Source organism: Polypterus senegalus, chromosome 15 (assembly GCF_016835505.1).
Source record: "Polypterus senegalus isolate Bchr_013 chromosome 15, ASM1683550v1, whole genome shotgun sequence".
Taxonomy (NCBI): Eukaryota; Metazoa; Chordata; class Cladistia; order Polypteriformes; family Polypteridae; genus Polypterus; species Polypterus senegalus.
The window spans coordinates 113445436-113457666 of record NC_053168.1 but is presented as its reverse complement, the minus strand read 5'-3'; the positions used below and the strand labels follow the sequence as shown (position 1 = coordinate 113457666).

General features: G+C 35.8%; 2 protein-coding genes across 6 annotated transcripts in view; one reads left to right on the top strand and one right to left on the bottom strand.

Annotated features, from left to right (window-relative positions):
- nr4a3 (nuclear receptor subfamily 4, group A, member 3) overlaps nt 1–12231 on the bottom strand; it is an 81269-nt gene that overhangs the window by 64373 nt on the left and 4665 nt on the right. The window contains exons 1-3 of one of the 5 annotated variants that reach the window (XM_039736327.1): nt 4249–4394; nt 3149–3316; nt 1791–1872 (exon numbers count right to left, since the gene is read on the bottom strand). In XM_039736327.1, coding sequence (XP_039592261.1) covers nt 1791–1854 — 64 coding nt within the window. In that variant the 5' untranslated portion in view covers nt 1855–1872; nt 3149–3316; nt 4249–4394. Of the gene's footprint in view, nt 1–1790; nt 1873–3148; nt 3317–4248; nt 4395–12231 lie in introns of those variants that run through there. The other 4 variants (XM_039736326.1, XM_039736325.1, XM_039736329.1 and 1 more) reach the window with 4 other exon arrangements.
- Nucleotides 4771–11713, top strand: LOC120515387. Its single transcript, XM_039736330.1, has 6 exons — nt 4771–4873; nt 8748–8949; nt 9199–10199; nt 10760–10829; nt 11083–11248; nt 11474–11713. The coding sequence occupies exons 2-6, from the start codon at nt 8751–8753 to the stop codon at nt 11592–11594; spliced, it is 1557 nt and encodes a 518-aa protein (XP_039592264.1). The 5' UTR covers nt 4771–4873; nt 8748–8750; the 3' UTR covers nt 11595–11713.

Here is a 12231-nt window from a genome sequence, read left to right as displayed (position 1 = left end):
AAACAAGTCCTTGAAATAGAAGTTACGTGGAAAAAAACGCGTTAAAAAGTATCGTCCTGACAGCAACACCAATAAAGAAAAAAATGAAGTTGACCTGTAGAGGGGACAAAGCGACCAATGCAATCCTATAGAGGTGAGCGTTTAAGTGAGCCGTCGGACCTACGTGGCTTCTCTTTGCTTCACTCCACTCCAGTTTAAATGTCTCAGCGGCTTTTCGTTTCTTTTCCTTTCTTTATGTCCTTGCCCCAAAGTGAAACAAAATGAACTGGCGGAAAGATTACAGTACAGAAAGTGGTGAGCCACGCTCCTTCATCAAACACCCCGACAGCTAGGAAGTTCTGAATCTGATCGCTGCTATCAACTAGTAAGGAACTGGCGCTAAGGAATCCAATTAAAACGAAATAACCAGTTTACAAATGAACATTATAAAAGATATTATGCAAGCCGACTGCTTCACTTTTGTCATAGATAATTATACGATTATCCAAACAAAGAAGAGAGAAGGAAAAATAAACTGTTATTCTCCAAGTTAAAATCTTTGGAGCAAGATTTTTTCCCCCTGTCTTCTAATGTAACTTTCTTTCGTCGATCAGAACGTATTCCAGTGCATCGGTTTTTGGAAACTGACAACTGAAAACGTGAAACAAAAGTGAAACGTGTTCTAAAATAGCATTTACAAAGTAATAAAATAAAATCAAATGGGGCAGCACTCATAGACCGTTTAAGAAATAGATGTTAGTAAACTACAATGAAAATGCACAATATAAATAAGCGGTTATTTTCTTGATTATTACTTTCAGTAAGTTAGATTGAGTTTTTCTAGGTTAGGTAGTAACAGATTTCTTTCCAATATTAAGTCGGTATATATTTGTTAACAATATGTTTAATTTAATACTAATATTGATAACTGCTTGTTTTTTTTTTCATTTTTGAAACATTACAACAAACTTAGAAAATTCAAGCAAAACATTCTTAAAATAACTGACAAAAACCAGAATAATTTGGCATGCATTAGTCGTTTCGCTTATGGAAAAACAAATAGGGAGACAGCCAGGTACTGCATATATGGTTTCAGAATTTATCAGTTTTCAAAAATATATTGGATTTATAATGAGGCATTCAAGTAATAAAACACAAAAGGTGGTAATTATGTCTGTTCTAAAAATAATAATAATAATAACTACTTTGTGTTTAAAGGCATCAGAATTCTGCATCCTGTATTCTGTCTCACTGGTTACAGCTAAAAGGTACTTTTAAAGCATGAGTCACAATTTCTAATTGGAAACAGTTAGCGACAGGTAGCAACCCCCCCATCCCCCTGCCACATCCTCACTGCGAACCCTACACTGGAAAAAAGTATGCAGATGACATCACAATACATGTACAGCAAGGCTGACACAACTGACCAGTGCTTCCTTTCATTCAGGAAGCCCCATTCAGAAATCAAGCGTGTGTAACATGTCATTCAGAATTGTCAATGGGTGTTCCTTTCTCACAATGTTGCCTCATGTGTTTTTGGAGAAGTATACATACATTCAGGCCACCACTCATTCATTATACCTGTTTATTTCTTCTGCTTTTAGAAGCAGAGCATATCTAGTATCAGCAATTCCAGTTTTCAGTTGCAAAGTAATTAGTGAGTTAAGAATCACCAAACAAGCAACACAAAACCATTTGAGAAAGACAAGCAAATCAAAGGTCTATAATGACTGCAGCGAAGAACAGGGTTATTAAATAGTTTTAAATTGGCACAGTCTTAAGTTAATCAGTAATTCAAAATAATGTCTAACCTCGAGATGCGCATTCTAGTTGACCAAAATGCAGCCTCTCCAGGAACTGAATAGGCTTGTTCATATTCAGTAAGCCATTGATCTATGAACAAAAATTAATTGCGAAAATAAATATGAGACCCAACACAAAAAAATAATCTAAGGTGACAGATAAAACAAAAGTATGGATGGTGAAATAAATAAGCTCAATTAAAGAACAATCTTTAGTAAAAAATACACACACATTAAAAACAAGTAAGAGTCACCTGAAAAAAAAAAAAACATTTTCATTTCAGTCTAGACAAATGAATTGAACATTTACTCTGACTTCTCCCTCAGTAAGGCCTTGAGGTGTCTATCGTTTGCCTTTACTTTCATGAGACAATTTGACATTCAATCTCTGCAAAAGGAAAGGTCGAAAGCAACAGTATTATTTTCATTCATTATTTGTGGGAAAGAGACAATGCTGTTGTTAGTGTCTTCTGACCAAGTGATCTGTGGTATTGTTTGTTGTGCAAATAAAAATTGTTTTAAAGGATGATACTGATATTTTTAATAAAGGTAACCTGTCCTGCTATATTTCAACATCTGTTAAATTGAACATTAAACCAGAGACTATGTTATTAAAACAAATCAGAATCATATACATGTTGGTATAGCACATTCAACACAAAACAGAATGTGGACTAACTTGAAAGTATAAAAGATAAACACCATGAAGACAGACATCAGTTTTTACTTTCCTGTAACGTTAAATGCTCTTATGTAAAAGTAATCAATTAACTGCTTTATTTTTGAAATATTTGGGATAATCTTTACAAACCTGGTAGACTGAAAATAGAGGATGACAAATGTTTGCTTTTTAAAGCTGCCCAGCCAAGACAAAATGCATTGTGCAAGTACAGATAACGCATAAGGTATATTACTTTGTCAGTTTGTAGGCAGTGATTAGTTTTTGACACACAGCTTGAATATGGTCAAATAATATTTTTTGAATGAATATGGCACTGTATTTATATAGCCTTCCTCTGAGGGTGCCTGCTCAGACAGACAGACAGACAGACAGATAGATAGATAGATAGATAGATAGATAGATAGATAGATAGATAGATAGATAGATAGATAGATAGATTCTATCGTGAACAGTGTACAACCTCTCAAAAATGTCTGGAGTATAAATTTTGACTTACAACTAACTTTACATTAACCGCCATGTTTTTTTGTCCACTGGCAACTAAACTTGGAACTGAGGGCTGAGTTCAGCCTTTAAATACATACAAATCCATCGTATTTTTATTTTTTACAAATTTACTTCATTAATGACATCTGAACTAAAAAAATCAAGTAATGTATGGGAATGACACGTGGTGCTTCACTACCTGGTTGGTATTTTGCTCGCTGAATTGTGGTTGATTTCCCCGCAGCAGGTCGAACGAGACGAGGGTGAGCAGAGGACTCGATGGACTCCTCAGATGCTGCGGAGCTCTCCGTACGATGATGGGCAGGAGCGCCGGGGCTCGGCTGGGGGTGCTCTTCCGAACCGGAGGCTGCAGGTAAAAGATTAAATAAACAAGTGATGAGAGGACATGGCGGAAATAATAATAATAATAATAATAATAATAATAATAATAATAATAATAATAATAATAATAATAATAACTTGAGCCGTGCACCAAAACGAATGTCCCCACACTCACGAATAAATAAGACATTAGTAGTTGTAACGGTAATGAAGAACAACGTAAACGGCTTTAAAGTTAACTACAGCATACATACATAAACTGCGATGTGGCTAAAAATAAAACAAGTAAAACATCACAAAAGGATAAATAATAACGCACAAAGAAAATCGAAAAAAGAAAAGAATATAAAATTACAATTACATCAAAAAGGATTATATTGTTCGAATTGGGAATTCAGATAAAACTTGTGTACAAACTGTCAAGAAAGAAAATTGCAACAAGGAAAAACTAACACCAGGTAATTAAAATTGCTTCCATAATTATATTTTAAAACCGAATATGAAATTAAATAATCCAAAAAATCAAGTAACATGGCTAACGCAATACTTGATAATTCAAGGGTAATGAACCCCGGTCAGTTATGTGTTAAATTAGTTTGAATAACTCGAATGAATCCATATATATGAATCCATATAAATATCTATTAATCAGCTGATAGTTTCGGGCAGTTACAAGTATCTCAAACTCCCACTCGATTTTTAGCTGGTAAACGAGGACGGCTATTCTATTGAAACGGTGCTGACGTAACTGGAGGATCCGCGGCCACCCGCAAAATATTAGAATTAGCAGGATTTAATTGAGTACCCCTATAAATTCGTATTCATTATCTTAATTCCTCATCTCATCATCTAGATACTATATCCAAAAATCCAAACAGAGGCAGATGTTGAATTAAGATTTAAAAAAAAAAATGAGCTGCATGCTGCCCACTCCATTAAGTTAAGAAAGTGTCCCACACTGTTCACAGTTTGACAAAACCTGAAGGTTTTCTTTAAAAGTTGGACGCCCCCATCGCGATCTGTTCCTGTTAAGTGTTCTCCAGTGAGGAATCTAATCTCTATCGGCTGTGCTCCCCAGAATGTTATGCTGTTGCAGTGCTTTAGCTCAGCCCGCTGCTGTTTGACGTTCGTAACTTAAAGCTCATGTTATAGAGTTGTCAGAGTGATGACGGTGACGAAACCAAGCACGTTTGGTTTGGTGTCACAACGAAAACAGCCGCCTAAATCATCAACATCAATTCAATGACGCAAAACAATAAAAACTCGTTCTAGTGTCAACACAGTTGATTGTAACTAAGTTTAACGTAAAAATTAAGCATTGTATCAGTATAATGCGTCATTCATACACTGTAAAAATTGCCAGGATTTCACAGGTGTTAACTGTAAGTTTTCACAATAAAATACTGTATTCAGAATTTTTGTTGTAATCACAGTAAGATACGCTGTCGTCTGTCAAAAGACAGCAAATTACTGTAAAATTGTATTTGGAGAAGACCCCGTTGCACTGTGGGATATTACATGCTCAGAGAGTGGAAGAAAGTAATAAAATGGCGTTGTAGTGTGCTTGTTACTTATACAAACGGTAATTAACTTAACATTCATTGCCTTTCTCCATTATCATTATAATAATTTCTGTTTTGTATTGTTAGAGAGGAAGTTATGCAGTCATTTTAAGACTTTACCACGGAGTGTATTAGAAAACTTACATACTGCGCGCTTTCAGTTTGTACTTTCTCACATTGTTTGAGTACGTGCAGTTTCGTTTAATTTCAGTTTGTGCATTTCTCAATCTACTTTAAATCATGCCTTTCAATATATATTAATGTTTACAGCTGTAATTAGTGATTTCTTTCATAAAATTTAAGTTCTAGCATTTTCAAACCGTTTCATTTTGTGCATTTTTTTAACTCGTGTCTTATCTTATAGCTTCAGGAAAGCGTTTTCATATTGTTTCAATGTCAGCTTTTTCATGTAGTTTTAGTTCATGTATTTTTAAACAGTTTTAATTTGTGCATTTTGATTAAGTTTATGTGCTTTTGTTTTCAACTGTGATTAAAGATGTTAGCTCAGGAATAGCATAAATATATATATATAAATATAAATAAATTAATTTATGGTAAACTCCACAGGCAAAAGTAATACATGGAAGCAAATGTATTGATTTAAGCACGGTTGATAGAAATTTGACTTCAAATGGTATTTTAATGGATTCTTACTGGTTTAACTTTTTTGTAGATACATAGTGTAGTTTTTTTGTGTGTGTGTTAACATTTCCCTTTGGGATCCAAACCATATTGCATTTTCCACATTTTTTAGTTATTGTTAGCTGGTCTGTGTTAGAAAAGGCAGTCTTAGCAAGGTATTTTTGACTCTATTAGCCATTAAATAAATTGCCTATCAATTCACAATGTTCCATTGTAAATTTAGTAAGTGCCAGTATATCTGTAGTAATGTTACTCAGTTTATTCAACACACAAAGCTGCACAGTAACACTCCCAATTATCATTATCAGTGTGGTGTGCCTACGTGTTCTCGGATGTACCGCAAAGCCAGTGTTCTGAAAACACACATATATAGAGACCATAAGGAAGCAGTTCCTACTCTGGCACTACAGGCAGTTCATTACACCTCTAAACTGTGTGGTTCAGTCATGTGAAGTTAAGTGTGACGCTTTGACCTCTTTCATAAAGCATTTAAAATCACACATAAAACAAGGACTGAAAATCAAATGCCCATTCAGAGGTTGTGAGAGCATTTTACAGTTAAGTCAAGTTTAGCCTCGCATATTTCAAGGAAACATAGAGGCTCAGAGGACCTAGATGATTCAATTCTAGATACATCTGTTCCCATGGATCCCTTTGGTGTTCCTAGTCAGACAGATTCAAATATTTTTGATGAGGATGATTGTGAACCAGAAAGGCCACTGGCTGTGGATGAAACTTTGTTTTTACAAAACATTACACTTCTTTATCTGAAATTACAAGCTAAGGTATTGTTACCAGCAAGTACCATACAGACAATCATTGAGGACTTTCAAAATGCCCATGACATTGGACTTTCACATTTACTTAAGATTCTGATTGAGAAATTGAAGGCACTTGAATTCCAGAGGCCACTATAAGTGACATAATTGATGAAATGAACAGGGGATCTCCTTAAGATGTATAACAAGGAACTTCTAAGTACAGAACAAAAGAGAAAGACTGTATTTAAAAAGAATTTCAACTATGTTGAGCCCGTACCCTTGTTTCTCGGCACTGATGAAAATGGCAAAGAATGCTTTGCCCAGTATGTACCAATACAAGAGACTTTACTTGCATTGTTCAAAAGCGAGTCTGTAAGAGAACAGTATGCCTTAGCACATTCTCAAGCATCCACTGAAAATGTCTATAAGGATGTTGGAGATGGAGAGGGAGTTCGAAGTAATCCACTATTGAAAATAGAACCTTCTTCTATTGGTTTGATTTTATATCAGGATGCCTTTGAGGTTGTAAACCCACTTGGTTCAGGGAGAAAAAAACATAAAGTTTTAGCTGTATACTTAACCCTGGCTGAAATTTTGCCACATAATAGATCCACTACAGCTCACATGCAACTTGTTCTCTTATGTAGGAGCAGAACTTAAAATACTTTGGAGTGACCAAAATTTTTGAATCTTTGATCAAGGACCTCAAATTTCTAGAAGAGAGAGGGATTTTGATAAGTGATGGCAGATTTGTAAAAGGCACTCTGATTGCCATTTCAGGAGACAACTTGGGATCCCATTGTATTGGAGGTTTTCTGGAAAACTTCAGTCGGGCTGATCGTTTTTGCCGCTACTGTGAAATAGATAAAGCAAAATTTATTAAAGAACCATACTTGTGTGGTGCTGTGAGGACAATACAGTCATATAAATGTCATGTTCAGGGTTTAGACCCTGCTGTATCAGGTATCAAGTGTGACTCTCCTTTTAACCAACTTTCTTATTTCCATGTTTGCCAGCCTGGGCTCCCACCGTGTCTAGCCCATGACTTGTTTGAAGGTATTGTGTCGTATGACCTCGCTTTGTTTGTTGGTCATTTAATACATGAGAAGCACTTCACTTACTTGCAATTAAACAGATGTAAGAACCAATTCAAATATCAGGAAATGATGGCAATGACAAACCTGCAGATGTTTCCCTGGTAGTGAACGACTAAATGGACATGCAGTTCAAAATTGGTGTTTTCTTAGATTGTTACCTCTCTTGATAGGTGACAGAATTCAAGATCCCTGTGAAAACGAGGTATGGCAACTCCTTTTACAACTAAGAGAGGTAGTGGAGCTTGTCTGTGCACCAGCTATTGCAGCAGGCCAAGTAGCATATCTCAAAGTCATAATTGAAGAATATCTACACAGTAGGAAAAAGCTTTTCCCTAATCACCCTTTAAGGCCTAAGCATCATTATATGTGCCATTATCCTGAACTTATACTCCACTTTGGTCCACTTATTCGCCTTTGGACATTAAGGTTTGAAAGTAAGCACTCATTTTTCAAAACATGTGCCAGAAAGCTACACAACTTTAAAAATCTGTGCAAAACACTGGCAGAAAGACATCAGCTTCTTCAGGCTTACTTGAGTGCAGGCAGCCTGTTCCCTACAGTTGTACAGGTACACAGGGGTACACAGTTTTTTGTGAATGATTATAATGACAAAATCAGAGAATCTGTTGCCAGTTATAATTTTGAGTCACAGTCTACAGTGGCAGGCAATGAAGTGACTGTGAAAGGCACAGCATACAGGAAAGGAATGTTTGTTTTGCTTGGAAGTAGAGATGAAGAACTTTATGTTGGGAAGATTATTCTGGTCCTTACTGTCCACGATTCTGCATACTTTGTTACAGAGAAGCATACCTTTGTGAAGTTGAGAGATATAGGTGTCTATTGTAAATTAGGAGTAGTCCAAAAGGATTATGTTTGTATAAAGCAAGATGATTTGCTTGACTACTACCCACTTCCGGCTTATAATGTGTGTGACCTACTGCTAATTGTTCTTCATCATTCTTTTTTAGAAATTGTGTAAGTAGAAAGGATAGATAAATAATGGAGTAGGAAGAGTCTGTGAGGTTCTTTTAAAGAACACATATATGTATATAGGACTTTGTATATATATGTCTTTTAAATAACATCTTTGTATTGTGGTGAAAGTATTATAGAAGGATATGATTCAGAAATTGCCTTTGAAGATTCCAGCACATTTACCTATAAATGAAGAGTTAAATTTTCTAATGCAATTGAAATCAAACTGAGATAGGGATAGTCTGTAGTTTGTGAATGCTTTCACTTCTTGGAGTACTCACTAGTGCCTGAATAAAACATAAAATCATACAGAGATACAATTGTAGCAAATAACGCATTACTGATAATAAACAAATAATCAAGGGGTTTTATGAATTAATTGGTTGATATTTGACTGTCTGCTCCCAACTCTCTTTTAGAAAATGAGTCAAGACATAAGGGAAGTGGTGCTATCTATTTTGCCAAGCCTCTCAAATGAATCCTTAACATCTCTTCTTGAACGGTTAGAAGAGCTTGGTGTGGAAAGCAGAGAAGACCTTGCTTTTGTACAAGAGAAGGATCTGGAGAAACACATTAGGCCAATCCAGTGTCGCAAACTGTTAAACAGCATTAAAAATGAAGGTAAATATATATTTTGATAACTGCCATTGGTAAGCTGAACAATTAACACTGAAGTTCAAAGATTATTGAAGGGCGAACTCATTGACCTGAAAAATCATGTCTTTCTCTTACTAGTGTCCTTCATTCTGTTTCTTTTCAGTGGCTACCAATATAATATATTGAACAGGAAGAATGTAATTTATCATAAATTAATTTAGTGTGCTGCTTTTTTGTTTTTTTTCCATTGATCTTTTTTGCTATCATCTCTAGGACTTGTAACAGTTCAAAGTGAACTGGATGCTGCTGCCTCTTCATCCCTCTCATCAAGCCCCATGAGCACTCCACTCATCCTATCTTCTAACTCCTCAAGCAGTTCAAACTCCTCTGTTTCTTCGTCCCCACATCCTGGCAGGCCATGGTATGCAGAGTTCAAAGTCAATTGGAATAGGATGCCAGCAGCAATTCAAAAAGCAGTGGCAAATCAAACAAGACCATCACCAGGAGACAGAAAAGATATGGTGAAAGCAGTGGTAGATCAGATGCTTGAACATGATCTTAACCCAACTAGAGCAATGTGTCACAGCGTAGTCCGAGGAATTGTAAGGGAACACCCAAAAAGTTTTGCGGATGTTGGAAAAAAAGGAGACATGGTTGGAGAGGGCTGCCACTCTCTTCTTCAGCAAATTAAAACAAGAGTGGAATATAAAAACAGAACAAATACTCTTGCAAGGCGACGCAGAGAGAGAAGGTCCCACACTAATGCAGCAGGGGAGGCAAGAGGCCCTGTAGATCAGTATGGATGTGTGAGGTGGTGTCCTGTAGAACTGCCAGCTGGAGAAACGGAGGCATCATTAGATGACATGAAAATGCAGCTACTTAAAATATTCTCCGAGTTAGGGATGAGTGGAGCAGAGAAAGCTGAACCTCTTATGGAGAAGACCTATATCCACCAGCGCCGATACCTTAATGGAGTGCCTGCACCACACATTGCACAAGTTCAGAAGGAATGGCCTTTCCTTTTCTCTCAAAGATGTCTTTACTCCCACTTTAGGCTTCTAACAGACATATCTATCCTCAGCAAGCTGCAAGAGGCACTGGACAATAAAGGCAGTACAATTATAAAGTTCTGCCAGGAACTAAGCCATCATTCAGGAATTCAGGATGTGCTGTCTAAGTTTGAACCAGAGGTTTCAGTTAAGGCTGCATGTGTCCTTCTCCTCCTGATGGCATACTTTAAGGAGCCCAAGGATGCAATCCTACTTCAAGCAGATGTAAGTAATTGTTTTACAGATAGAAAACTGAGTTTTGCTTACAATAGATCAGGAACCCAACTGGCATTGAAAATGCTTTAGAGTTGAATTTATTTTTTATATTTTTCTAAAAATTAATGCCTTGAAATTTTAGAAAATTAATATGGTATCTTGAGGAGTGCTGGATGTGCTTGATTTTTTATATAGCAGTAAATGTTCAGTATTCTATATGAAGAACTAGTTTGATAGAAACAATAAGATGAATATGATGGCTCAACTCAACCTGACTAAGAGTAAAAAAGGTAGGTGCCAATGCTGGAACTCGGGTAGACAATACAGTATATTAACCTTCATACTTGTATTCATACACTCTTAATCTCCCATGTAGACACACAGTTCTCTGACTACTGAATTTTAGTAAAATACACACCTTGCTAAATCTACTGTAGAATTGTGAATCACTGGGGTCAAGGGATTTTCTTCTGCCATCATTTTTACTCTTCAGTAAGGGATATACAGTACACACTGTACTGTACATATATCCAGCATATTTTAAAGTTATGTATTACTGTATTTTACAGACATGTGCCACAGGTGCTGATGTTCAGAGGACAATGATGCTACCAAGCACACCCCGCTTGATTATACAAGGTAATGTTAACAACACATGTAGCTTATAGTGTCAGCAACTTTAGTAGTATGTAAACCTGTATTACCTTCTCATATATGTTTTGAAGGTCTGTGCAGCTGCTCTTTACTTTGCAAAGACCAGAAGAACAGCGTGCAGACCTTTAATAGTTGTAATCTAAGACCCTGTGTTAGCGACCCATTCCTTTCACACTGTTGTTCATTAAGAATTCCACTTCTTTGCATAAGTACGTGATGAATATCTTTTTTATTTCAGATGACATGATGAAGCCTAAAGCCTGGATGTTGTCAATTGAAGGACAAGTGGTCATGGGACCACATCATGATTTTGTCAATGGTATTGCTACAATCTTTGCAAGTTATTACAACTTTAACTTGCAGTATCCTGAAGATGCCTCATCCACATTGGAGTTTATCCAAAGGTAAACTAACACACTGACATTGTAGATAACACTAGCAAGGGTAATAGTGAGACTAGTAAATCACCACAACATTGTTAAAATGGCAGAGAAATTGTGTTTGGCTTTCCTACTTAGGAGGAGTGTTAGGCATCAGTATTCTGTAGAAAGGAACAGCACTTAATGTCTTTTGAAAAACAGTGTGAAATAGCTCAAATAAAACTAATAGCTTCTATATTTTGTTTACAGGTTTTTTTTGGGTATTAACCCAGAGTCGGGCTCAAAATCAAAAAAGAAACACGGACACATCAACCAACAAGTCTGCACACTTTTGAGGAAACTAATTGATTTTGAATGGATGTCAATGTAGACATTTTCAGAAAGGACTCCTAATAATTCAAATTGATTTAAAGTGTTTTAATCCCCTGTTTTGCCTCAGTTTAATTTCTATCTTGCTGTCTTTAAAAATGTTACACTGCTTTATAATTACATTTTGTTTTTAACATTATCGTTTAAATGTTAAACACTGGAGTTTATATCTTTAATTTAATTTCTTAAAATATACCTTTTAAAAGGGAAATGCTTTCAGAATTATTGATTGCTTTTCACTTGACCCTTTCAGATGTCTGCATATCTGGAAAAAGTAGCACATATTTACAAATAATACACTGTTGACTACTAGACAGCCAATAATAACTGCGGGCACTGAGGTACAGTATGTGCAAGTTGTTTACTACAGAGGATATTTAGATATACAGTACAGTAAAAATGTGTTTTTGTTTCTTGTACATATACTTACTGTATGTGAGGTTTAGATAATTTTGTTTGTGCAATTTAAAAAAAAAAGTTGAACTGCCTGTTAAGACTTTTATTGAATTTAAAAGTGTATACTTGAGGTATTCTGTGCATTTAACGTTTGAAGAAACACTGCTGAATAAATATGCAAAACTCATACAGTAACGTGTTTTGTTTTTATTTTTGTTTAACTTTATTAATTTTCAATAATT

Bases quoted from the DNA above. Each gene is read 5' to 3' on its own strand.
- LOC120515387 (XM_039736330.1), top strand. From the start codon at position 8,751: ATGAGTCAAGACATAAGGGAAGTGGTGCTATCTATTTTGCCAAGCCTC. The intron at 8,950-9,198 runs GTAAATATATAT...TATCATCTCTAG, and splicing joins AAACAGCATTAAAAATGAAG to GACTTGTAACAGTTCAAAGT. The intron at 10,200-10,759 runs GTAAGTAATTGT...TGTATTTTACAG, and splicing joins CAATCCTACTTCAAGCAGAT to ACATGTGCCACAGGTGCTGA.